This window comes from Puntigrus tetrazona, chromosome 15 (genome assembly GCF_018831695.1).
Source record: "Puntigrus tetrazona isolate hp1 chromosome 15, ASM1883169v1, whole genome shotgun sequence".
NCBI lineage: Eukaryota > Metazoa > Chordata > Actinopteri > Cypriniformes > Cyprinidae > Puntigrus > Puntigrus tetrazona.
Window position 1 is genome coordinate 9588573 of NC_056713.1, and position 25458 is coordinate 9614030.

Genomic DNA, 25458 nt, shown 5'->3' on the forward strand with positions numbered 1-25458 from the left:
TTTTGTTAAAAAAGTTTCTAAGACCATCAGGTTCCTGAAATCCTGAAAATAATTAACAGAAAGGCTTTTAATAATCCCCTTACTTGGTTACATTATAATGCGCAGATAGCATTACTGTACACAACTGTAAATAAGCTTGCCTGCGCGATGTCTGCGGGGCCGAGAGAGATTTAAATCAGGCTCCTCCCTCACGCACAGTGGGTGGGGCTTTATATACCTAAACAGATGGGATCCGAGCTTTGTCTCCAGGCTGTCAGTGTTATTCTCGACAGGCGCCGCGAACGACTCTCATCGCGTTTCTCTTCGCCCCCGCTCACCGCCGCGTTGACAGCCTCGCGCCGCAGACGGACCGCCGGGTTTGAGCTGTCCCCCCGGTGCCGGATCGAGCCGTGTTGCTCGAAAGAGAGAGCCGAAACGGAACAATACCGACGGAGCTTGTGTGTCGTTGGCAAGTGAATATCATCTTTCGCGAAGGACTCTGTCACCGCGCCTCTGCGAGCGGTGGACAACGCACCACAGTTCCCATAGACGCGTACTGTAAACGCCAGCAATGCCGGGGTTTGACTACAAGTTCCTGGAGAAGCCCAAGAGACGCTTTCAGTGTCCTCTGTGCAGCAAAGCGATGAGGGAACCCGTCCAAGTTTCTACATGCGGACACCGATTCTGCGATACCTGCCTGCAGGAATTTCTCAGGTAAGGGACCGCATTTGACAAACACATAACTGTGGGGTTTGCGCGAGGAACGAAACGTGGCAACAACAACAACAACAACATAGCATACACACAAGCAGCACTGAGGTTTAAAACCCCGAAGTGCGTTCAAACAGTTTCTTCAGTCAACCCAAGACAGCCAGACAGTTGAGATATATGGATATTTTTTTAATATCTGCCCACAGGCCTTGAGTTGTTTTGGCAGCCAATGGGATGGCAGGGATGTTCTCATGCAAATACGTTGCAAATGAAGTTGCTGTAGAGTCGGGAGACCAACACTGACAGCTGTATGTGCGCGCGAAGGAAATGCAACACCGTGCTGCTTAGAAAATATAGAAAGGAGAGTTTAACGAAATCATAAAAAACCACACTTAAGCAGCGGTGGCATGCACCCTCACTGCTGTCATTAACAAAAAGTGCACCGACAAAAATAGTCAAAATGAAATGGTAATGCATGTTAACTGGCTTTATTCAAATCCAAAAATCTTATCTGGCATCACGGAGTTGACCTAAATGCGTTCATCAGCCGGTTTTCTGAGGTTCAATCAATAGCTGGTAAGGTCACAGGTTGCCAGCGCGCTTGTAAATATTTTTGAGTGGGCTAAATATTTTTTGCAGTTGTGGTCTGCCTTCATGAATGAGGGAGAACTATATTTTCAGACCCGTGTGTGTGTGTGTGTGTGTGTGTGTGTGTGTGTGTGTGTGTATTCAGGCAGTAGAGCCTCTCAGCTCTGGCCCTGTCTGTCATTTTGACCCGAGGCACTACAAGGCTCTTTGAGGGGGACGGCCTCGTGTGGGATTAGGAAGCGGATCCTTTATTGGAGTCGGTGTGCTGGAAGACTGGCGCGATCGTTTGCTCAGCACCAATTTGTGTTATTTGTAATTCGTTGGCTAGGTCATGCGAGAACGGCATGGCAATGCACGGAGACGCTCACGTCGAACAGCAAGTTATGTGAACAAAAAAAGGATGCAAAAACTCTTCAAGTAGCATCTCCGCATCCAGCAGGACGTTCAAAACTAATACATTCGCAATGTCGGCCACAAATTGGTTTGTAACCGAAAGAGTGAATCCCGTCGGGTATTAAAATTAGTGGCCGGCTATTACGTGTAATGCAAGTATGGTCCGGTCGTTTGGGTGAGGAGCTGCTCGGAGAAGGACATGATGACAGTGTAAACACAAGCTGAACGATTGACAGCTGAGATGCACATTCTGGTCAGGGTGACGTTGTAGTCTTAAGAGCGTTAGTCATGCATTAAAAAAAAATCAAGGATAATTTGAAAAGTCACTTTTGCCCACCGAGGCTGCATTTATTAGATTTAAAATACAGTAAAATGCTTGTTATGGTGAAATGTCAATGCGATTTAAAAGAACACATTTTTATTTTAATATTTAAATTATTTTAGGTTGTAATTTATTCCTGTGATGGGGAAAAGCGGAATTTTCGGCATTATTAATCCTTCAGAAATCGTTATAACATGCTGATTTGTTGTTCGAGGCGCGTTTATTATTATTATAAATGTTAAAAGCGGTCGTGCCGCTTGATATTTTTGTGAAAACCATGCTTCATTCTTTGAAATGTAAATCTTTGGCAGCGTTATAAATGCCTTTACTGTCAGTACTAGCTGAATATAAATATCAATTTTTCAAAAAAAAAATACATTTGAACGGTGGTATATATTTTTAGGTAAGTTAACTAGCATGCTCACATGAGTCAGATTTGGCCTGCGGGTTGCCGGTTGAATAGGATGTTGCATATTACATTAGTTCAAAGAGGTCGCATTATACCTTCTTAAATGCTGCATGCTCATATAATATCTCTATATATTTATATTCAGAACATTGGCAGATTGCTGTATCATGCCAACACTGATATCCGGACACAGCAAGGAACACGAGAGCGCGAATTGATTTTATTTTATTTTTTTGAATATGCATGATCAATTCAACACGGGAACAAGAGCAACTAAAGCTCGACGTGAGCCGCTGATAGGGCAAAGATCTTATCTGTTTTCCCCCACATATCCAAACAGGTTTTGTTTCTTTCCTGGCTGCATGTTGTGGAATATAAACAGGACTCGTGCTGATGCTCTGCCGAAAGACGAAAGGTCACTGGGTTTGTGAATGCTACGTCCACCGCAGTCTCTCGGAGGAACGCTGAATTATCGTGTACGTTTTTTTGGACGGAGGGAGGAAAGAGGAAGCGCGTGATGCACTTTGCCTTGGGCGCTGTGTGTTTATGTTTGTTCTATTCTCAGTGAACCTCTTTCTTCTCACGCCTACATGGGAGAAGGATTCTAGAACGTGAAGCTTTGCTCGGTTTTGTATTCGTAAAGTCGCTTTGAGATAATACAAATAAAAGACGTGCCGTTGAAGACTACATGAAAGCAGACAATGCTTATGAATCATCGGGTCATTAGCGTGTCACTGGGAAGAAAGCCAATCTTTATAAGTAACTTTTTCTTTACCAACTTTTGTCACCGGCTAATGAGTGACTTTTTAACACTAGTTAAAGTGACGGCTATTTAGAGTTTGCTGTGCCTGTTTTACATAAACCAGACTTCCCACACAACTGGCAAATAGCTTTTTTAAAATGCTCCCTTATTTGCTCTTAATCATGCAAGTATTTTTAAGGAGGATTCGCAAAAGTGTCTTTCCCTTGGCTTTGTAGAATCGTTCAGATGGGATTCAATGAAAAGATCCAGTTCAGAAGCATCCTTTCAAAAATTCAGTGCTTGAGTCTTCATTGATTCGAAAGGGATTTGCGTCGAAACTTGATTCTTTCACAGCGTTAAGAAGTAGATCTGTGGCTCCAAACCAGGGGTTCCGGGGCCCGCCAGGGGCCTTAGCAAATTTCCAAGACTCAATAGTTCGAACAAGCTTTGAAAAAGTAAATAAAGACATTTAGTGTTTTAATTCGCTCCCTCAATTGTTGTTTTGTTCTTTGAAGGATCGCCAAAACCGAGCAAACCGTGATTTGGATGTATCTTGTGAAAATGTGATTTCAAGGTCAATTAATTAACGATTTTAAAACACCGCTGGTATTATTTTATTAAGCACTTGGGGTATTTTTTTATAAAATAAGAATAACTCACGAAAACAGAACAGTGGTCAGAGTCAAAAAGGTCGAGAACCACTGATCTAAATGTTATAATAAGCACTTGTTAAATTTATTTTAAGTAGCTGTTGAGATCATGTTGACGATCATAATGAGAAGCTCACGTGCCAGCGCGTTAAGATAAGCATGTGCTTTGTTGACATTGCGTGATAAGCGCGCATTCTCTTCTTAATTGTTGTGTACAGTACACACTCAGAGTTATTCCATCCGTTGTTGCAGTCAGCCTCTGATCAGTTCAGACCTGCCGTCTCATTGGGAAATATTGCCATATGTGCGAGGATTTACACGGGCCATGCTCTTGCACAACTATGAATCACCATCTGCTGCGTTTTAACAATTATTAGAAAAGGGCCTCCAGCTACTTCAGGTCGAGTCTCACGCTACGTGCACACCTATAGGCCCGCCTCCTAAAAATCGGTTTCAGATTCAACCCTGAATCATCTCAATCAAACCCCCGTCCGCTCGTATTTGTTCCACGCAGGCCGAACGACTTTGACTTTGCTCCCGTGTCGGTTTATTTGCGTTGTAAATGGAGCGTGTTTTCGCTGAAGGAGGAATGCGTAACGCGGTTATCTCGGAAGGCCTAATCAGAGCCGGGAGGGTCATTGGGGGTCGAACCTCAGGCTTTATCACTCCAGCAATCAGCTCGGGTCACGTGACTGTGACGCTAATGCAGAATAGATGAACCTTGAACTGAGGGCTTTTAGTTCACCGCCGTCACACAAAAGAGGTTCTCATAATATGGGCTAATATCTCGGAGCACGTACAAGGGCACCCTTTATGTCATAAAGCAATGGTTTGGACTAGTTAGACGAGTCTAGTCAAATAAACTCTTGGATGTTTTCATGTGGTGCTTTGTGAGATAGCGGTTACCGTTTTGTAGTCTATTATTCAAGCTTTAGCTTTGTTTGCTTAGTGTCTGAACTTCTTGTGTACATATTCTGTTAATAATGCACACTAGGTAGGTCCCAAGTACTTTCATTTTAACTTTTTAAAATTGGATTTTGTTACTTGTTGGTAAATTCTCAGAATTTCTCTCAGCGGTCTTGCCATCTAGATTTTGCTTACTGTACTCTTCACAATGCTTTCTGGGATTGCCTTCTCTGAGAAAGAAACAAAGTGTTTGTCAATCCAATAAATTAGTGGTCAGAAGCTGATTTCATCCGAAGAAAGTACAAAAGGTGACTATCGTGGACTATCGAGTATAAAACCTTCACTTCTCTATGAAGCTTCAGTTTTCACAGCCCAGTTTCTCCAACAGAATGTCTTTTTTTTGCCCTGCAAAGTCTGAATAGAGTCTTCTGTGTCTTGTATTGAAGTCAAGTCCTCCTGCGTTCCCTTGATAGCTGATGGTCTGCAACATGTGCACTCTGAAGCTCTGCAGCGGAAGGATGGCTTTAACCGGGGGAGAATGGGGTAACTGGTGACAGGCAAAGTGGGAAAAGAAAGATTGACTTCTTTCCAGCCAGGGCCATCTGTGTGAACAACATCTTTTTTACATTAAAGCTCAAATGAATCGCCCTCTGTCCATTGAGATACAGAAAGGAGCCCCTTTGGCCTGTCACAGATAGTGAGCAGTTCTCTGAGGAAAGAGAGATTTAGAGGAAGCATCGGTGCCCGGTGTTGAGAGGAAGCCAGGCCGGGTATGACGGTCCCTCCTCAGGATTCATGCCATTGAAGCAGATGAATAGTGACTGGGCACCCTCTCTCACTTCCTGTCCAGCCTCATCAAAGACCCTCACATCCTCTCACAGGTGCCATTGGCCTTAGAAGTCATCGATCCAAGCTCATCTGTTAGCTGGGTCAGTGACATATGGGATCTGAGGAGGCAAACTTTGTTTATAAAATGTTAAAATGCAAAATGAGTCGAAAATGTTTGTGTGGGGTAACTATCAAGTGGACAGTGCTAAAATATTTTTGATGTGTATACACAGCAATCATTATTTGCAAAAGTTTTTTTGAAGGTAAAAAGTCATTTTTTCCCCCTTTTTTTTCATGTTGGTTGCACCACATGACCGTTGCAGACAAAAGTAGCGCCAGAATCAGTTTTGATAACATTCTTTTTCTTAAAATGAATAGTAATAAATTGTTTTGAACTAATTATCAGTTTAATATGTTTAATAAATCTTTACAGTTGTATCATGTTGACTGTTTTTACTTAAAAAATATTTTAAATATAGAAATGAAATTTTTTTAGTTGAAAATCATAAATATCGTAAAATTTTGGGGAGTTATACCACAAATTTGTACAGACAGACAGATATAGATTCAAATTATTTGATATTACAATTGTCCCAACAGAAATAATATTTTAAATATAAATAATATTTTTTCTATATTTCCTCTGCATGTTGGTCCTTGTGACTTTGATATGGTTATTACAAGTTTTTCAAATATTAATAAGCGGTTTTATTATTTTTTCCAAAGAACGCATGAGATTGTAGCCAACTACTTAATAAAAGCATTGTTTTTATCAAGAGTTTTATTACTTTAATCAGTCTTTTATTTGTTGTATAATCTTAATATTTTAACTGCGTGTTAAAAGCTCCTAAGAAAACATAAATTAATTTTAATTCATAAAAATATTTTCATTATATAACGGGTGTGTTTAAGTCATTATGCGCTGTAGTTTTAATACATTTCTCAATAAACAGAACACTAAATAACATCATGTCTTTTACCCAGCCCCAAAGAACTGAACTACATCACATAGTTGTATTTTTGCCAATACATAGTGGAGAGAAAGTTAGCAACAGCGTAATATTGATTTGTCTTCCTGAAATAAACTGTGTCAGGCAAGTTGCTGCTTCAGAAATCCCAATGAGTGCTAAGCTTTTAGACTGCAGTCCAACAAATGAAAACGCCTCGGGTGCTTCTCGGTCCTAATCCATAAATATGTTTCTCCAACTTCAACTGAGAGAAAAAAACAACAACAACCGGGAATGCTCATTAGCCCTGTCAAGTAGATTCAAATCAATTCAGCAGATGAGGAAAACACGCATTACGCGAAGTGCACATTTGACGTCAACCGAGTTTAGTTTGCTGCTTTCTCCGCTGAAGAAGTCTGAAAAGCTGAGATCAGATACTGGCCGAGCGATGTCACGGAGAGGGGGTGTTTGGTCCAGCTGCGAACGGGACGTTGTGGACTTAAAGTTCTCCATCCGTTCCTAACAGCTGCGAGCTCGTGTTCAGATGAGGCCGCTACGGAGAAGCTTGCATTTCGTTGAAATGTTCTGCACCAGCGCTTCTCCGGTTCGAAGCGCCGTGAGGCTTCTGTGTTAATTATCGTCGTAGAGGGTGTTATTAGGACCTAAAGGACTTGTTCAATGAGGGCGACAGAAAAAGTGGACGGGCTCTTAACATTCCTGACTGGGTTTTCTGCCCTATTCAGATGTCCATCGTCTGCGAGCGCGCAGACAGCATTCTTTTGTGAAAAACCGCGGTGCTTGACGGCCTCGGATGCTCGGTGGGGTTCGCGGGGATCCGGGACTTGCCTGGGCGTGTTTGTATTTAAAGTGAAATCATATAATCATAACTTTACTCCCCCCGGGTGCAGAGAGCCGCTCGCAGGGAGCTATTTCAGCTATGCAGCGTAGCGCATTGTCACTCTCTCCTTGCATGCTGAGGCCAGGTCGCTTTAACCCAGACCTGTCAGACACACATCAGCTGGCAGGAATCAAACAATAATGAATCTGCGAAGATAAACGGCAGTATTGATATTGCTGGGTATCAAACTAGGACTAGGTATCAAAACACAGTCCCACACTGTGCGCTTTGATGCTTTAGATTGTGCTGCATGTTGAGTTGAGGCACGTTTCTGATTTTTGTCTGGCAGGTGATAAAAAATGTTGTTGATTTACATTGACTTTATATCTAGAGTATCGTAGACATTCAGCCGTGGGTTCTTTTGACTTGCAACCACCCAGAACTCCCTAGAAACCGCGTAGAAATGCACCGAAGGCATCCAGAACTCCTCGGCAACCTCATAACTATGTGCTGAAAAAAAAAACATCTTAATCATTTTACGCTTGAAGGAACACAACACTTTTTTTTTTGAAAATAGGCTCATTTTCAAAAGTGTTGTCTTTGCAAGTTCGGATTAAAGTAATAAATTGACCACGGCTAAAATAGGCCTAATAATACACTAAAGCTAAATAGAAATACATCCTTTATAGATACTTTATTATCTTATGTTATAGCATTTATCAATAAAAATAAAAATACTAAACTTTGACTTCAGTCGTGTGGACAAAAAGAGTTGAAACATTAAATGATTTTGGTTCTTGGGTGAGCTGTCGGTTTAAACCGGCGAAGACCAGCTCAAACCAAATAAGACCAGCAAACTATCTAAGGCTGGTTTTTGCCATTTTTTTCATCAGCAGGTCTCTCAATAATGAAAAAATTATTCCAGCAGTTTATTGTGCACTTTGCTTCAGATTTACAATGCTTTTTTGAGATAAATTGCTAATTTGATTGTGATAATATTTGTTGACTATAAATAATACTAAAATAACACCACGATCATGTTTGACTTCACAAAAACGGTAATACTTTGCAATAAGGTGTCATTTGTTAACATTAGTTAATGCATTAACTAACATGAACAAACAGTAAACGGTACATTTATTACTGTATTTATTAATTAAACTTGACTACATTCAACTTGATTTTTAAAATGCATTATTAAATGCTAAAATGACTTTACCTGAGATGCTGTAGAAGTATTGCTCATTATTAGTTCACGTTAACTAATGCTGTTAACCAAATAAACCTTATTGTAAAGTATTATGTTGTCCGTCAAACCAGCACAAACTCAAATTAGTGTGGTTAAAGCAATCTAGGTTTTAAGCAGTCGCACTGTGTTGATTTCTACTTTCTGTACTTCGTTTCAGGTTCTCAAAGCTATTTTCTGATGAATTGCTCATTTTAGCGTAGACACTTCACACATGAATAAATTCGTTGCTTTTGCGAAACATCCCCGTAACAAGCAGCCGAAGGTCGTTTGGAGCATCTAGATGCAATTAATTTCTCTCAGCCGATCGCTGTGGTAATGTAAACCTCTAAATCCCAATCCCCGTCCCGGTCGGCACACGCAGCTTGTGTGTTTTTCATCTCGCCGTAACTCCACCGTGCCTCATCTCGCCTCCATCCAACACGGAGCACGGTTCAATCAAAGCCCTGTGCGTTTGCATGGGCCGTGAAGGGGGTCGGGGAGGGGTCTCAGACAGCTGAGGGAGCGCTGGTGTGAGAATGCTATCTGTTGTGTAGCTGACAGGCAGGCATTTGAAGAATCCGCCGGGGAAGGGAGCAGCTGGGGTGGCCAGATCTTGAGGAAGGAGGAAGGCACCTGTCTCAGTGAAAGGCTCTCTTATAGAGCTCAACAGGTGTTGGCAGAGCGGTTGAGCTCTTCGGGTTAAAGCGTACACTCATTGGCCGTCATTGACTGTCGATTCCGGAGGCCGGCCGGATTGAAGGTCACAGCCATCGGTTCCTTTTTGTGAAAGAAGCACTGTGGTGGTTTCCTTCCTGCTTCACCCTGCGCGGATCCGCTCTGTGTAGCGGCTCAAAGACGCTCTTTCAGTTCCAACATGGCACGTTACCCTCATCCAGCCCGCCTGGCTTACTCTCAAACGTGTCAGTGCAACACAATCTCACGCTCCCACGTCCCAGCTCGGCTCAGAAGTGACACTGATCCCATGAAAGAGGACTGAGAAAGCCACTTCCTCGTCTTGAAGGTCAGGCGCGTGGATCGTTCCTTCCTCTGGAGATGAGAGAGATGTTAAAGGGCTTCCTGTTTGAATTCATTTGCTGCCAATTGCTCCATGCCCTTAAGTCTGCTTTTTTATTTTATTTAATTATTTTCATCAATCCATTATAACTATTATTATTTTTGTTTTACCAATTTTTTTATCGATCTATCTGTCTGTCTACTATCTGTAGTATTTATTAATTTTTTTATTTAATTTTTATTTAGTTATGTGCCTTTTCTGTGAAATCCTTTTCTTGACAATAATTATAATAATAATGAAAATAATAATAACTATATTTATTGTCTTAGTTTCTCATTTATATATTTTGATATATCTTAATAACTTAAGTTGACATTTTGAATACGTTAAAAAGATTGGAAATAGCGTTTTAAAACAAAACTACTTTCAATAAATATTACTTAGGAGATTTTAACAAAATGGCAAAATGCGTTAAAATTTTTCCCCCTTTTTTTTACATTTTTAAGTAAAATGGGTTTGCCTATATGCACTAGAAATGCTTTTTAACAAAAAAGAGTTTTGACAAAAGCCTTGTAGCTGTCAAAATTCTGCTGGATGATGCAAAAAAAAAAATCATCCGGCTGACTGCTGCTTAAAAATAAACACAGATATCTGGGTGCAAAAAACACGGTTTTCATTTACATGTATTAACGACTTAAAATATGAGTATGTCGATTTTAAAAACGGCTTTTTATTAAGTACTGTAGATATCATAATATGTATGATATAGAAAATGTAGTTTTTTTTTTTTACTTATTTTAGAATGCATGATCCATGCACAAAAATTAAGGGGTCACATTTTGGTACATGTAAAAAGCGCACCCCATCATTCATAGGAGCGCAGAGCCTATAAGAGAGAGAGAGAGAGAGAGAGAGAGAGAGAGAGAGAGAGAGAGAGAGAGAGAGATTGTGTTTGGCTCGCTGTGGGCTGATGGCGAGCACAGGAGTTCTAGCATGTTCTTATCAGCTACATGAGTGCACATCCAGCTTCCTAACAGACCCACCGCTCACACACACACACACACACACCTCTCTCTCCGGCATAAAGAGCCTCACCTTCACCCCGTTACCATGGCCACTGAAGTTGTGGGCTTAGCCAATGGCGTGCGGCGTACACACGCGCAGAGAATCAGTGATGAGGCGCTGACTGTCTCCCTCTAATCAATGAACCGAAAGAGGAGAAATCACATTATAATTACATAATCCTCCTACATAGGGAGTCACTGGGTTTAACGTTGGTTTTAAAAGTTTTTGAAGTCGGGAACGGGAGACAGGCGGAGAGGTGTTGTCTCGGGACGCTGGAGGTGACTCATGGCGTATAAGGTGCGTAGTTTGTTTTCACGGGCACGCGGTGACTCAGACGGCTGATAACGAGGGTAAAATCTTTTAGTTTCACCCACAGTTACTTTTACTGCGCTGACTCAACTGCAATATAAAGCGTGATGCGGCACGCCGCTGTCCGTGTCTGCAGCGCTGAGATATTCTCGCCCACTCTTTCTGGACGTTTCTTGGGCGCACAAGGAAATAGATGGTATAATTAGATGGTGGAACTGTGCTATTGGGGTGTGGTGGAGTTTCTCCCTGGAGCGCCTATGGAGTGGAGCTAAATCAAGCCTCCTATACAGCGCTCACTTTAGTTGATTCTTTCGGCACCTGGTGGTGTACACCGTCTCTCACTGCGCTGTGTCACGTTCTGGCCTCGCTTGAGAACTTAATTTAGAGTTTATTCAAGCCGTCTTTAGTGTGGTGCGGTACTGTTGGACTCACTGAGAAGCTTTTGTGTTGATGCTTGAACAAAACATGCACTCACTGCATGACAAGGCAGCTGTGTGGGGTGTTTTTGTTTTGTTTTGTTTTTTGCATTCGGTGTATGGGGAAAATGCATCATTATGAAAAGATGATGATGGTGATGTTAAATATATTTATGTATATATATTTTTAAAATGAATATTTTTAATAAATAATAATGGATTAAATGAATGAAATAAATCGATGAATTAACACATTGGGGTACATAAATGAATACTAAAATCAATAAATTATTATTGAAATAAACGAATAAGTGTGTGTTTTTAAGTAAATATTTTTTTTTATTCAAATAAATAAACACATGAACAAATAAGTTGATATTTTTGAATTTTAAAAAATGGATTCAGTAAATAAATAAATTAATTAATTAATCCAACTGATATCCAAATAAACAAATAAATAAGGTAACACTTTTGTTTATGTCCATAAACAAATATTTTACCTTATTTATTTATTTATTTATAATCAGTACTCTCACTATTGACTAGTTGCTTATTAGCCTGACCATTTTTCACATATTTATTTAATTATTTATTTACTTAACAATAAGCAAATCAGGAATTTGAAGCAAAATCGTACTTAATGGTTGGTTAATAGCCAGAATTGGAGCTTAAAATAAAGTGTGACCATAAATAAATATTTATACAAATAAATAAACAACCACGTGAAGCAGAAGTAGTTTAAATGATTATATTATGCAAAAAAAAAAACGAGGGAAATGCGAGACCTGTAACTAGTGCAGCTATGTAGGGAATCCATAGTCTGAGACAGCGGGCAGTGAAACAGTTTAGTGGTCATTATGCAAATATGTTTTGCCATATTGACCAGTCACAGTTGGGCTCTGGTTAGTCCGTCCGCTGCAGGCTAATGACAGACATCTCTGCCCGATAAGTATTTGTTGACCTGGATTATCTGCCCGTTCCACCTGCTGTCATGGCAGAACAGCGCATGACATTGAGGAAGGTAATCCGCCCATCCTCGTCCCGACCGGCGCTAAGGATTAGCACGCTGCTAATTTGCCTCTAGCGAAGCCCGAGGTAGTGGGGCACGTTTGGTCTCCCCAAGTCCAGTTTGTTTTGTGTTACGTTCAGTACAGTTGCCAGCCTAGGGTGTGAGGCGCTAGCGAGATACCAGAAACCGTGTCGAATTGCATTACTTATGCTACACACGCCATTTTAGTGCCTCTCCGAGTCTATGTAGGCTAAAAGGAATCGATCGGGAATAAACATGCAGATCATTTGATATGCGCTCTCTCATATGCTTGTGTCTCTTTATAAGATCATATCTCCAATTGCATTAGCGCCTTTATCTTTTGGACCCAACAACAAAGTGGTGAACATTTCGAGCTGCCCGTAAGCTTCACATCTTACATCCAGGGCTCCGAACTCGCTCAAAGGCTCTCCAACTTACTTTTCCTCCAAAATAAACCCTCAGAAGATTGAATTCATCAAGCTGTTGCGAGATTATCCAACAGACATTATCAGCTTGTTCTTAGATCTCCTCATTTTAATGAATTATGCATTCATCTCGGAATGAGCGGAGAGCTTACTCTCTTCCAGCTCGCCCCGTAGCCTTCTCAAAACCCAGACCTTTTTTTAACATCTCGCCTTCCCACCGACTGAGAAGGGCAAGAAGGGCTCGCAGCTGGAAGATAAGCCAAGAAACGGCTAATCCCGCGGTCCTTTATGCTTATACTTTCCCTGCTAATTTCCACATCATTGAACTCGCAATCCTTTCAAACTGTTAAGGAGCTTTTTAATTCAGACCGGCTTTGTCTTTGTCGCCTGCATTATGTCAGTTTTAAACTTTAATCAGTCCCTCGGAAGCGACAGATGTGATGAGAATGTGCCCTAAATGTCATTTTTGTGAATTAAACGCTTTGTACTGAAGCATTTATCACGTTCAGGGCTTCATCAGGCTTCGCCTTCTAATACAATGAAAGCTTGACAGCTTTAAAATGCACGGCCGCCCACTTCAACCTCAATTCTACAGACTTTAGTCAGAATGGATGCCGTGATAAATTTGGCACTAACTATAACTGTACTGTAAATGACTGTACTGTACAAGAAATGAAAGCAAGTGGGGCTTTTACTATACAAATGGTGCGTTTTGATGCAAAATTACTGTACATTTATAATTCCACATGGTCACACAGTTGACTCATTGAAAAGATCCGACTCGAAAGAATGATTCATTCACAAATCGCAAATCAATCGGCCTGCCAAGAAGAGTTTTATTACAGTTAATATTAAAATTATAAAAAAATTTAATTAATCATATAAATTAGTGCTCTGAAATGATTAATCACATTCAAAATAAATGTTTTTATTTACATAATGTTTGTGTGTATTGTGTATACATTATTTACATTTATATTCATTTAATTTATATCTTATAACTATTTTTCATATGTAATTGTGTGCATTTATATATACATAATACATATGCATAGCACACACAAACACACAGACAAATATTATGTACACTAAAGGTTTTCATTTTGAATGAGATCAGTCTTTTGTCAGCACTTAGAAATATTAGAAATATATTAAAATTAGAAATGTTGCCTTGGACACTCATTTAAATAAGTGCTAAGTACTAAATTACTAAAATGAATGGGAATGAAGAAAAACTAAAATATAAGCTAATTCAAAAGGCTAGCATAGGTTAGTAGGTTACAGTAAAAAAGCATGTAAATAATACAGAAAAAAATGTTGAAACAGCTGTTCATCATTCAGCACTTTTATAGTTTTTACAATAATTTATTTCTTTTTATTTCTTCATTTTTTTTCTGTGACGCATAAAAGTAGATATTTTTGTTGGGGGAAAAACGCATTAAAGTTAAATGGTGTCCCATGTTGATTCGGACCCCGCTCAATTTTATTGTACTCAAAGAAGAAAGTAAGTCACACATCATTTTTAAGTGAACTGTCTCTTTAAATACAGTGCATTAGTCATACGAACCGCTTTTATAGTTCTTTTTTAGAACTCGAAAGCCTCATTTACCATCATTACTTTGACTAGAACTAAGAAAAAATTGCCTTTTTGTGTTTCACGAAAACAAGAAACTCAAACGCGTTCATGACTAAATGAATTTTCATTCGTGGGTGAATTATTCCTTTAAGACTCCCTAATTTTATCCCCGGGAGAACCGCAGTCTTCTAGTGTCTCAAATCTTAGGATTACCAGAAAACTGAGTCATCCATCAGATGTGCTGGTTATCCGTCCTCTCAGTATCTGGGATTAGTGTGACACTTCTTTAATATCTTCCGTTATTTTTAGAGTCCGCTTCCTCTGACCCCGTCAAAGCCTTCCTCGTGGCCCGTCCTACCCGATCCTGATAGTTGCCCTTTGACAGTGTTAAAAAGGGAGATCGCCGAGGCTCTTCAAAGGGCTTTGGTGTGTATGGACAGCGTCTCTTTTAATAAAACTGTCAGCGTATCCGAGGCGCTTGCGTTCTCCGGGAATCTGTGGCATCGCAGCGTCGCCTCAAAACATTTGCCTTCTCATGGATGAACGTTCTGCAAACATCTGCCCTTTACCGAGGAAGCTAAAATTAGACTTGCCGTCTGTAATTAAACTGCAAAAGCAGCCTGTCGGAGGAGCTCTGTTTGCCATTCATGCCATTTTTTGATGGTTGCGCGCCAGCGTGTGCATATGCATGCGTGGTTATGTAGGAGGGAGAAAGAGAGATGCAAACAAAGGAAGTGACAGTGAAACAAGTGGGAGAAAGCAGGAGACGTTTCGAGTGAACATCAAAAGCAGAGGCCGTTTCACATCTGCACTTGACTGCAGCTTTTAGCACCTCTCAACGCGGGCCGGTGTCTCCTTCTCACATGCTTGCAAAGTCTAATGGAGGAATGCTCCTTAACCACTTTGAACGCTCATATATACGAGATCAGGCTCTCTCTGCTGCTCTTTCAAGCCGACACGAAGGCTCGCCAGGAACCATTATACTCCATTGACACCTTTCTTAGGCTCTCCATTTGCAGGTCTAATGCCAGGCCACGTTTAAACCTGGTTTGTCTCGGGGATCTGATCGAGTAGGCAACACTAGGTCAGATGTGTCTTGTGTTTTCATCAAAGCAATTGAAGAGGTGTTTAAAACCACCACCTTAGCATTTATAGTGCGCACTGTTACACTATGTGTCCTAGAAGGAGATTTTATTTTATTAATAGTTACTTAAACTTTTTATTGATTTAATATATTATGAAAAATGTCAGCATTTCAATATTTTTTTAATCAATTATTATTACAATTTTCAGAAGTGCGGTTTCAGTAAGAAACATTTAGGAATATTACATTGTATTATAATAAAATATTACAATTAAATAACCTTTTTTTATTACAAATTAGATTTGACATTTTTTAGCACAAATAAGTTATTACAATATTGGATTTGATTTAAAAAAAAATTGTCGCAAATACAATTTAAAATTTCCGGACTTTTATATCTTACAAGCTATATTTTACACTGTCAGCATTATAGTTTGACAGAATATTTAATTTAAAGAGTTTGTCTTCGTTTTGAGGGTGTCTTATTGCTGCGACGGACTGAAACCGCACGAACACCGTAAGTACGTCGTAATGAATACCCCAAAATTTGCGTATATTTGATTAGCTACCTACAAATAGTGTCGAATCTCGCAGAACTGGACATGTTGGTTGTGCCTAGCTGAGCTGATGAGATGAGATGCTAAACGCGTGGCATCTCCATCAGGACGAATAGCGGCCACTTGGCCCGGTGCAGATCATTTAATGAGATGGAATTGATTTTCCTTTGCCTCCTTCATGCATCTGTACTCTAAGCAATTACATAAAAAGACTCCCTGAGCTGGCTTTTGCTCTGGAAACCTCTCACAGCTATGCTCAGATGTTGAAATCGAGGTTAGAACGCCACTAGAGTAGCTTCTATATATTTTGCTACACTTGGATGCTTCCTGAAATGTATCCACGCGTTCAAATCTATCCGAGCTCCTGTTACCTGAATACCGTTGTTGTAATTCCAGTAATGGGGAGTATGGATTTAAGTGTGAAATGTGACTGAAGGCAGGTTGTATCAGAGTTGCCGGTCGTTTCCGTTACTATCAGCAAGGTGGAAAACGTCTCTTAGGCCATTAGAGCGTGAGGATTAGAGGTCCTTCAAATGTTCATTCCCACATCTAATTGCACAGACATGCAATGACAGAGCATTCGTTTTTAGCAACATGGTTACTTCTGAACCGCCGCAATACGTCCCTATAGCAGTGTGCCAGGGTTCATGTATTGAACCGGCGTTTTAGCGACATTTCTATTTGGAATTACAGCGAAATGTGCAGTAAGATATACACAGAGGTGCATATTTTTATGAGACCAGGTTGGATATCTAAAGACATTTCTAGTTAAGAACAGTTGGGACAGGATAAGGAGATGCGGAGCACTTTTATCACATGACTCTTTTATAACAGCTCTTCTATACCTTTAATGTTTAGTGATGCCTGTCAGCCAGCTATATCAGGGACACGGAAAAGCAAATGTATAAAATTATTAATAAAATCTAGATGATGGTGGTAATGTGACATTTCTGAAAAGTCTGTGTGAATCACAGGTGGGCTGTGTCATCGGCGTCAGGGTAGAGAGAGAGCGATGAGAGAAGCGTGGAGAAAAACCGACACGTTTTTTGCGTAAGTCCATGTGACTCTGCTTTCACACAGCAGCAGAGAATTTTGACAGGTCGTCTTTGCCCACCTTTGTGATTTTCAGACCACCACACACCATGCATTTACTGTCGATTCAGCTTCTCCGTGCACAGGATCATTGCATTACAAGCGCACATTAAAGCATATCTGCAATGTTTTGTATCAAGGTCAAGATTATTTGACTCGGTTATTGTAAATCACGCCTAGGACACTGCAATAAAGGGTAGGCAGCGGCGAGTGAGTAACAGTTAAGTGCTGGTGTTAAGTGCTCAGCTACTGCAGTGTTTTAAAACGAACAGACATGCTAGATTTATGATGGTCAAGCCCTCGCAATCTAACAACAGTCACCGTGTTGGGCCGACCTGAGCGCGCCTGCGGAGGGCCTGTGATCTTCACAGTCAGGTGGGTGGGGGAGATGATACGCTATTATCCATTCTAAATGTCAAGACAGAAACTTTACTGCACTTGTAGTTCAGAAAAAGTCAAAAATGTGCTTTTCTGTTCTTTCTTACTTTGTTCAAATGAAATGTAAAGCGTGCATGGAAGATAACTAAGGAAAGAGAGCAGGACTGGATGCTGACATTTAGGCCCAAAATTTATTCTAAGTATAAAGTCATGTTTTATTGGGAGATGTAAAGCCACAATTGCAAGAAATATGTTTGAGAGGTATAAAGCCGGTTGCAAGAACAAAATGGCAAAAACAAGGTGAAAGTTATTAGAAATAAAGCAAGCAGTAGTTGCAAATATGAGATGTGCAACTATGTCTGTGAGATACAAAGCCTCGGTTATAGAAAATAAAGTCTTGTTTACCAAAAAACAGTTATATCTAAACTGACCCCTTACAAAAAATATGACAATTATGTGACAAATATATAAAAAAAGGGAACATGGTGATAAATTCACAGCTTTGAGAGATGAAGAAATGTATGAAAGTTGCGAGATATGCATATAAGTGCGTTTACAAGTAGTGAAGCGACGATTATGCTTATGCAAATGTAAGTCCAAGGAGAAATAAATTTGCAGTTGCATAATGTGAGAAGGTCACAACTGTCGAATATATTCTGTTGCGTCTGTGAGGTGTAAAGCTGCAATTTCAAGAAAGTCACCGAGGTATAAATCAGAAATGTGTAGAAATTTGAGGGACGATTCTGAAAATGTGTAACAATTATGGTCCTCACAAATGTGAGAAACAGTGAAAATGATGAAAAATTAGCAATTGCAAGAAATAATGGCACATTTGTGAAATGAATGTGTGTGGGATGAATTTGCAATTGTGAGAAATTTCCCCTCTATGAGATGTAACAACAAAACTATATGAGAAATAAAGTAAAATGTGCCTTTTAGGTGGAGTTGGGATCCACAGAGAGGTTAACGGTGAAATGAACAACAAGTCTTTTGGATCCAAATGAACATACGGCGTGCTTTTCAATGACAGAGATTCATTTAACTGCCTCGAACTGTCCTTAAGTGCACTTACTATTCATGTCTGTTAAATCGATGACTGCACATCTCTATACAATTCTGCGACAGAAAGGGAGAGATATTGCTTCATAAAGAAGGCATTCAGATTCGCTCTCAGCTCCTGCGAGGTTTCCTGCGTTGAGCTTTCTGTGCAGGCATTGGCCACTTCCCCACGGCCTGCCTGTCAAAGGAGACGTAGAAGGTGCGAGCGCGGTGTTGTGACGCCTGTCCTCATCGGTAGCGCTTCACCGGTGGTCGACACTCGCTGATCTGACCTGGGGACGGAGGGGCAGAGAATTTGAAGGGGCTTGGGAGGCAATTAGGAATCATTGATGAGAAGCGATCAGCTCCGTTAATACCACATGTCTGACCCTCGTGAGCCCAGAGGAGGTAGAAGATGACGTTGAAGAGGGATCAGAGAGCTGACATGAATATGTAATTAGCCTGCAGGCGCTCTCGTCTGTCCTGCTGTTACAGCACATGGGCCTTCGTCTCGATTGGTGGTCTTTCTAGCAGAGCATCTGTCACGCCGGCCCTGCGCTGGAGAAGTGAGCTTTCACTTATCTGCCCCATTGATTTGGAGCGGTCAAGTACCTTAAAACGATTTTGTGATTGTTATATTATATTTAGCTCCGTCAAATGGGAAATCACGATTAATCGCATATAAAATAAAAGTTTTTGTTCATATACTATGTGTGTGTGTGCTGTGTATAATTATTATTATTGTATGAACACACACACATAAACTATAAAATATTTAAATGTATATATTTATATTAAATTAATTCATATATAAAACACATTTTTCTTAAATGTATACGTGAGTGTATTTATATTCATAATAAATATTGTATTTAAACATTTATGCATAAAATATTTTCGATGTGATTTGACTGCACTAATAATATTGCATATTATATTATTTTATTTATAATTAATTTAAAAAATACAGTAAAAACGATTAAATTGAAAAATAGAATTATCTTTTGAAATCACTCAAAACTTTGACAGCCCTAATTACGAGTTAAAGTTATTAAACTGTTTTAAATGTATACAAAAATATTTAAATGTAAATATGTACTTTTTTTACTGAAAATCTAAGTCTGGAATATGTGCAAGCATGAATAAAATTTGATGTTTGAGATGTACGGTTTGAAGCGATGTTAGGGCGAGTGCATGATGACAGACTTTTCATCTATCCCTTCAACTCAAATCTGTCAGATCAGCACTCTTGTAAAGTTAAGAGAAAAAATGCAAGAGGTTCCCTAATGCGAGGCTTTCAAAGCACAGAGAAGGGGCCAGGCATCAAGGGTTTTGAAGATGAAATGCATGAGCTGATGTTGTCCTTCTTACGCTAGCGCTAATAAAGCGCTGAAGCATAACAATGAGCCTGAACAAATGAGTCAGTGCCTCAGAGTCAGACCGAATTAGAGATGAATGCATACCTGCTGGTTTTCTCTTGCTCTCTGGAAGGAATCAGTCTGACAAGCCATTTATTTGCATGCTAAGAAATGAGCTTCCAGGTTACCTTCCCACCTCTCCGTCTCATATTTGTTCATCAGTCAAGAGGCGGTTCTCGGTTGTAAATCAGAGCGCATCTGAAAAGCTGAACGGTCCCATTGGAACCACATTGATGGTCTAGAAATATAGTCTAGCGTGCTTTTGCATTAGCAGGCCTGCCTCTGCTGGGTTATTGATTGACTTTTTTGGTTAAGCTCGATGTATTAATCGCGACCCTACTGACACACTGACCTTAATGGATGTGGCTGCCGTCACCTCAGGCGTTGGAGCCCTTTCCATCTGGCCCCTTAATAAGCTCGGGGACAGTCCTCGTCATGTGACGTGTCGTTCCCTTTACATTAGAGAAATTATCAATGGAGACATTGTGGCCTTATTTGTTTAAAAGTCAGGGAAGAATTCATTATTGACTTGTTTTGCCTGTCACAAGGTTTCTTGATACTGTGAAATGTTTTGGTTTTTTTTTTTGGTTTTTGACTATAGATGGGACAATGAACTCGTCGAGCACTTTGTATGCAGCAATGTTAGCTGTTAAAAAACTATTTTTACTTCAATTGTATCAAAGAAAAGCCATTCATTAAAATGAATATATATTAGAGGAAAATTAAAGTTAAGAAATGTAAATATTAAAAATGTATTATTTAATATTTTAGTTTATTACTAAAGTAGTAAAGCAATACAAACGATTTGGTAATGGTTTATTACTAAAATGACATTTTAAAAATGCTAAGACAGTTTAAATAAATGTTAAAATAAATGTATGCATTATTTAAGATTTTATAGTGCATTACTAAAGTTAATAGGTGACTACAAAAATGACTGAAACTTAAATATGCATGAATTAAAAGCACACACAATTGTTACATTTGTGCTTAAATGTAAAATAAAAACTTAGAATATTAAAACGCTCATTCAGAATAAATACAACTACACTGAAAAAGAATTTGAACTCATAAAAGTTGGCGTTTTGTAAATATTTAGACGTTTTTAAATCAGGATGGATTTTTAATTGATGAGCAAAATTAAAACGATATTTAGTTTTGTTTTTTTAAAAACATATCAAAATGCATAGTTTTTCCTTTGAATTAAGCTGATTTTCAGATTTTGTCTTATTTTAGGCGTAAATTCGTAAAATTGTCATAATTTGTTTAGAAAAACAAGTCGGTTTGCTTTTCAAGTAGATGCATACTGATTTAAGAAAGTTCAGATATTGGTACCGGGAAACAAGCCAAAAAATAAAAATCTGTGTAAGAAAATAATTTTTGTGCAGTGTAATGATTTAACAAGATCGCATTTTACCACTTCAGCTTTTCAGCCTCAAAATGTAACGTTTCATTCAATGTGTGACTTGCCATTTCTTCATGATTTAACTAGCAATTTCTGAGTGAAAATTGATTCTTCAGTGTTATTTATATACCCTACAAAACATTTGGTGAAGTAACGCTGGTACTGTACACTAGTGTCACATTCATAAGTGCTCTTTAATGGCCTCTGTGGGCAGTAACAGGCAGTAGAGGGGCCGTATTAACACATCTCTTGGGACGCTTCCACAGATGGTCCTTTTGGATTCTTTTTATGTAAATAACAGCACCGTACAGTAGGACACACACACACACACACACACACCTCCCCCTACAGCCATCAGTGCTATCTGCAGTCACTTCCATTATTTACCATGTGAATATTTCATGATGACATCAGTGTTCAGGACGGCCCATGCTGCCAGAGGGGCCCCACTAATGAGGCACGACGCCCCTCTCAGCTGGTCGCCTCGCAGCCGGGATAAATCTCATGTCTCCTTTTTTCTTCTTTATGTCCCACCACAGCGTCTTTCTCTCAGCTCCTTTCAGCGTTGTTGTAAGCAGTTCACAACTAGGGTACATAATTAACCTTCATCCTAGTAAAAAAAAAAAAAAAAAAAGGCAAAGAGCCCAGATTAGGGCCCTCCTCCAGTCAGACAGAAAGTCTGTGTTTAGTGGGGCAGGCTGAGTGTGAGGCGGTTGTAATGGTGCACATACTTCAAGGGAGGGATCCTAAACGTTAGACTTCAGTGACTGTTTGTGCCACAGACATGAATAGTGCCTTTTTTTGTCTTATTGATTTATTATAATAGCCTATACCTTGAAAGGTGCAATTTTTGCATATACTATCTTAAATAAAGTCTATCTTACTATCTTAAAATCAAGTGATTACTTGAATGATGAGCATTTTTTAAAAATTATTAATTAATTAATTTTCTGCATTAAAATGAATTAATATATGTATGTGTATAGACACACGCAAACACATTTAGATTTAAAGAAATAACAAGTAAATTTAACTGATTGATATAACTGTCCTGATACCATAAAAATGTAAAGAAATGTTTTCCATAATGTTATATTATTATATATAATATTTTCCCATTTTTTACAACTTTACAATTTTTAGTTTTTATTATTAAATTTGGTAAATATTACCGCTGTCGAATGATTAATTGCATCCAAAATAAATAATATATGCGCGTGTACTGTGTATATTTATTATGTCTATAAATAAACACACGTGCATGTGTATACATTTGAAAAGAAAAATGTTATGCTTGTATATTAAATACATTTATCTGTAATATAAGTAACGTAACATATATATTTATAAACAAATAATTTGAAATAATTATTTTCTAAATATATGTGTATTTAAACATAATTTGTATACATAATAAAAATGCACAGCACACACGCATACATTATGTAAACATAAACTTTTATTTATTTTATTTATATATATATATATATACAGTTTTATTGTTAAAAATAACACTAATAACAATCGCAGAAAGAAAAGTTTTAAAATATCGTATAATTTGACCTTTTTATGATAAGACTGTGTCTCTCATAGGAAATGCAATGTGTGATTTAAAGATAAAATTGATCATATAGATTCATACATGCATGTATTCAACAAAAGTGCTATCGCTTTTTACTTGGACTCACCGCTAATGTTTTATTTAGGAAATCGTGTTTGCTCTCGCATTTATTTTCAGACGCTTTTACACCGACTCTGCTATTTATAACAACCGCGAACTGAATAGTTGCGCGCTAAACATCTTTCTTTAATACATCTTTCCTTTCTTCCGCTTGCAGTGAGGGGGTCTTCAAATGCCCGGAGGACCAGCTCCCACTGGATTACGCCAAGGTAATAATACACTCCTAACTAATCTCTCGTCCATTCTGCTGTAGACCAGATTACAGTCAGTCACGTCCCTGGAGCGTACAGTGGAGTCACAGCGGCCAAGTACAACTTTTCTTGAGTGGCTCTCCGAGAGTGAACGAAATGCTAATGTGTCAACAATGGCGGGCTGTGTTTGTGAGTCAGTGGCTGCCCCGGGGCCCTCGGCCCTCGTCCACGCTTCTCAAAGCACCCGAGTAATCACACTAATGAACTACCACAGGCCACTCATTTCCCTGGGAATGTAGAAGAGAACGAAGGAAGAAAGAGGCAGGGATGACGCATAGATTGGTTTGGAATCTGACGGGATGTGTTTGATGTTGCTTTAATGCGGCAGCGTGGTCTTTCTGCACCACTAAACCAACAGCTATAAATATAGAAATATTTAAATGATACGAGTACGTGTTGTTTGGACCAATTTATTCATTTGAACTTAGTTTATGCTGGAAATCATTTCAAATTATTTTGCATTATTATTAATGTTATTTAAAATGCTATTAATACAAAATAATTTGCATGGCAAGTGCAAGAAGTAAAATATAACTTTATAAAATTTCGGAAAATGAAATGAACAATAATGTAAAAAAATCATATATATATATATATATATATATATATATATATATATATATATATATATATATATATATATATATATATATATGAATGAATGAATGAATGACATTTCCTCTTGAATTCCTATTAGTTGCCTTTTTTTTATTTCAGACAATATTATAATTTAAATGGCAAATAATGAAATGTGAATAAAGTAAATAAATGTCTATAAAATTCATAAAATGTTTTCTGAAACCAAAATGAACAGAAAAAAAGTGATTTAACTGATTTTATAACAGATATCATGTGGAATCATTTAACATTATTATTCATTTTATTAAATTTTCCATTAATATAATAATTTGCATGGCAAATTATGCATATTGGCAAATTAAATGTGAATGATGTAAAAAAAAAGATGAAGTCTCTGAAGTCAGTAAGATGTTTTCTGAATGGAAAATGAACATAAAAATTAAGATCTAAAATAATAAAAATGTGTACCATCATTTAGCTTTTTATTATTTTAATAATGAAATGAATCAAAACAGTAATTTACATGGCAAATAGCACTTAATGGGACATAAAGTGTGTAAAATAAAGTGCTAAACAGTTCCTGAACTGAATGAACAGAAACAAAATGTATGTATACACACACACACACACACACACACACACACACACACACTGGTTGAGAATAACTGAAGTATGGCAAAAATGTGTTGAGTTTATAAAAGCGTTTAAAAGTGATTAATGGTTAATCTCTTCACGATGTGTTAAATATTAATACAGTAGCCTCCTCCAAAATATTTCAGTCAAGCAATTATACTCCGCGGTTCAGCTAATCTGCACCACGCCGCATTAAAGAAGGAATTTCACCAAATCTTTAATTAAAGTATTGGCTAATTTTTTATCTTGCTCTTTAGTTAATTAATCAGGTTGAGCTGGGAAAAATGCCATAAGCGTCGGCGTTCATTAAAGAGTCATTTTTTTCTCATGCGCTGCCCAAGAGAGTAAGATTATGAAACCTCCGAGCGCTTCGCAGATGATGAGCGTACCTTCGATTTAACAACGGCCATTTTAAAGCTTCTCTAAATCTGCGAGTTTTTCAAACCGGTGGGACGAGACCTAAAATTGTTTGCAGGAAGTACAACGCAACTTACGTAACCGTACGGAAACTGAAAAATTGCGTTTAATCCGACTCAACTTTTTTTGGGGGCTTAAATTCGTCTCCCAATTTCAGCCCCATTACGGTGTTCTTTGTGACATCCGAGTCGTCTTCTCCTGCAGTGTGTTTGACAGGCTTCTGTAAGAGCACATGCACAAAGTTAAACCTGTTCTGTGTTGGAAGGAGCTTTAGCGCGCTAATCCGTCGAAGCTGTGATTTGCATGAAGTCGGCGGGATAACTCTACTCATCCTGGAAAGCCTGGAGTGCCGCAGGAGCGTCTGATGCTCATGAGGCCCGAACACACACACACACACAGTTATTGCACAAACAGTCATTTTTAAAGACCTGACGGCCGCCCACAGATTACCTATCCACCTCCGCAGGGCTGCTGTTCAGTACCTGTCTTTGCCTGTTTGAGGTCGGGTTATACTCTCTCAAAACTGTAATTCAGAAGTATGGGGTCAG

The 25458-nt window shown here is 38.8% G+C and overlaps 1 protein-coding gene across 2 annotated transcripts in view; it reads left to right on the top strand.

The window, feature by feature from the left end:
• Positions 1-216: 216 nt before the first annotated feature.
• Positions 217-25458, top strand: part of traf4a (tnf receptor-associated factor 4a) — a 35184-nt gene continuing 9942 nt past the window's right edge. For both annotated transcript variants that reach the window (XR_006252680.1, XM_043259176.1), the window contains exons 1-2: positions 217-693; positions 23188-23239. Coding sequence is in view for 1 of the 2 variants with exons in the window: in XM_043259176.1 (XP_043115111.1) it covers positions 551-693; positions 23188-23239 (195 nt within the window). In the remaining variant the exon portion in view is untranslated. The remainder of the gene's footprint in view (positions 694-23187; positions 23240-25458) is intronic.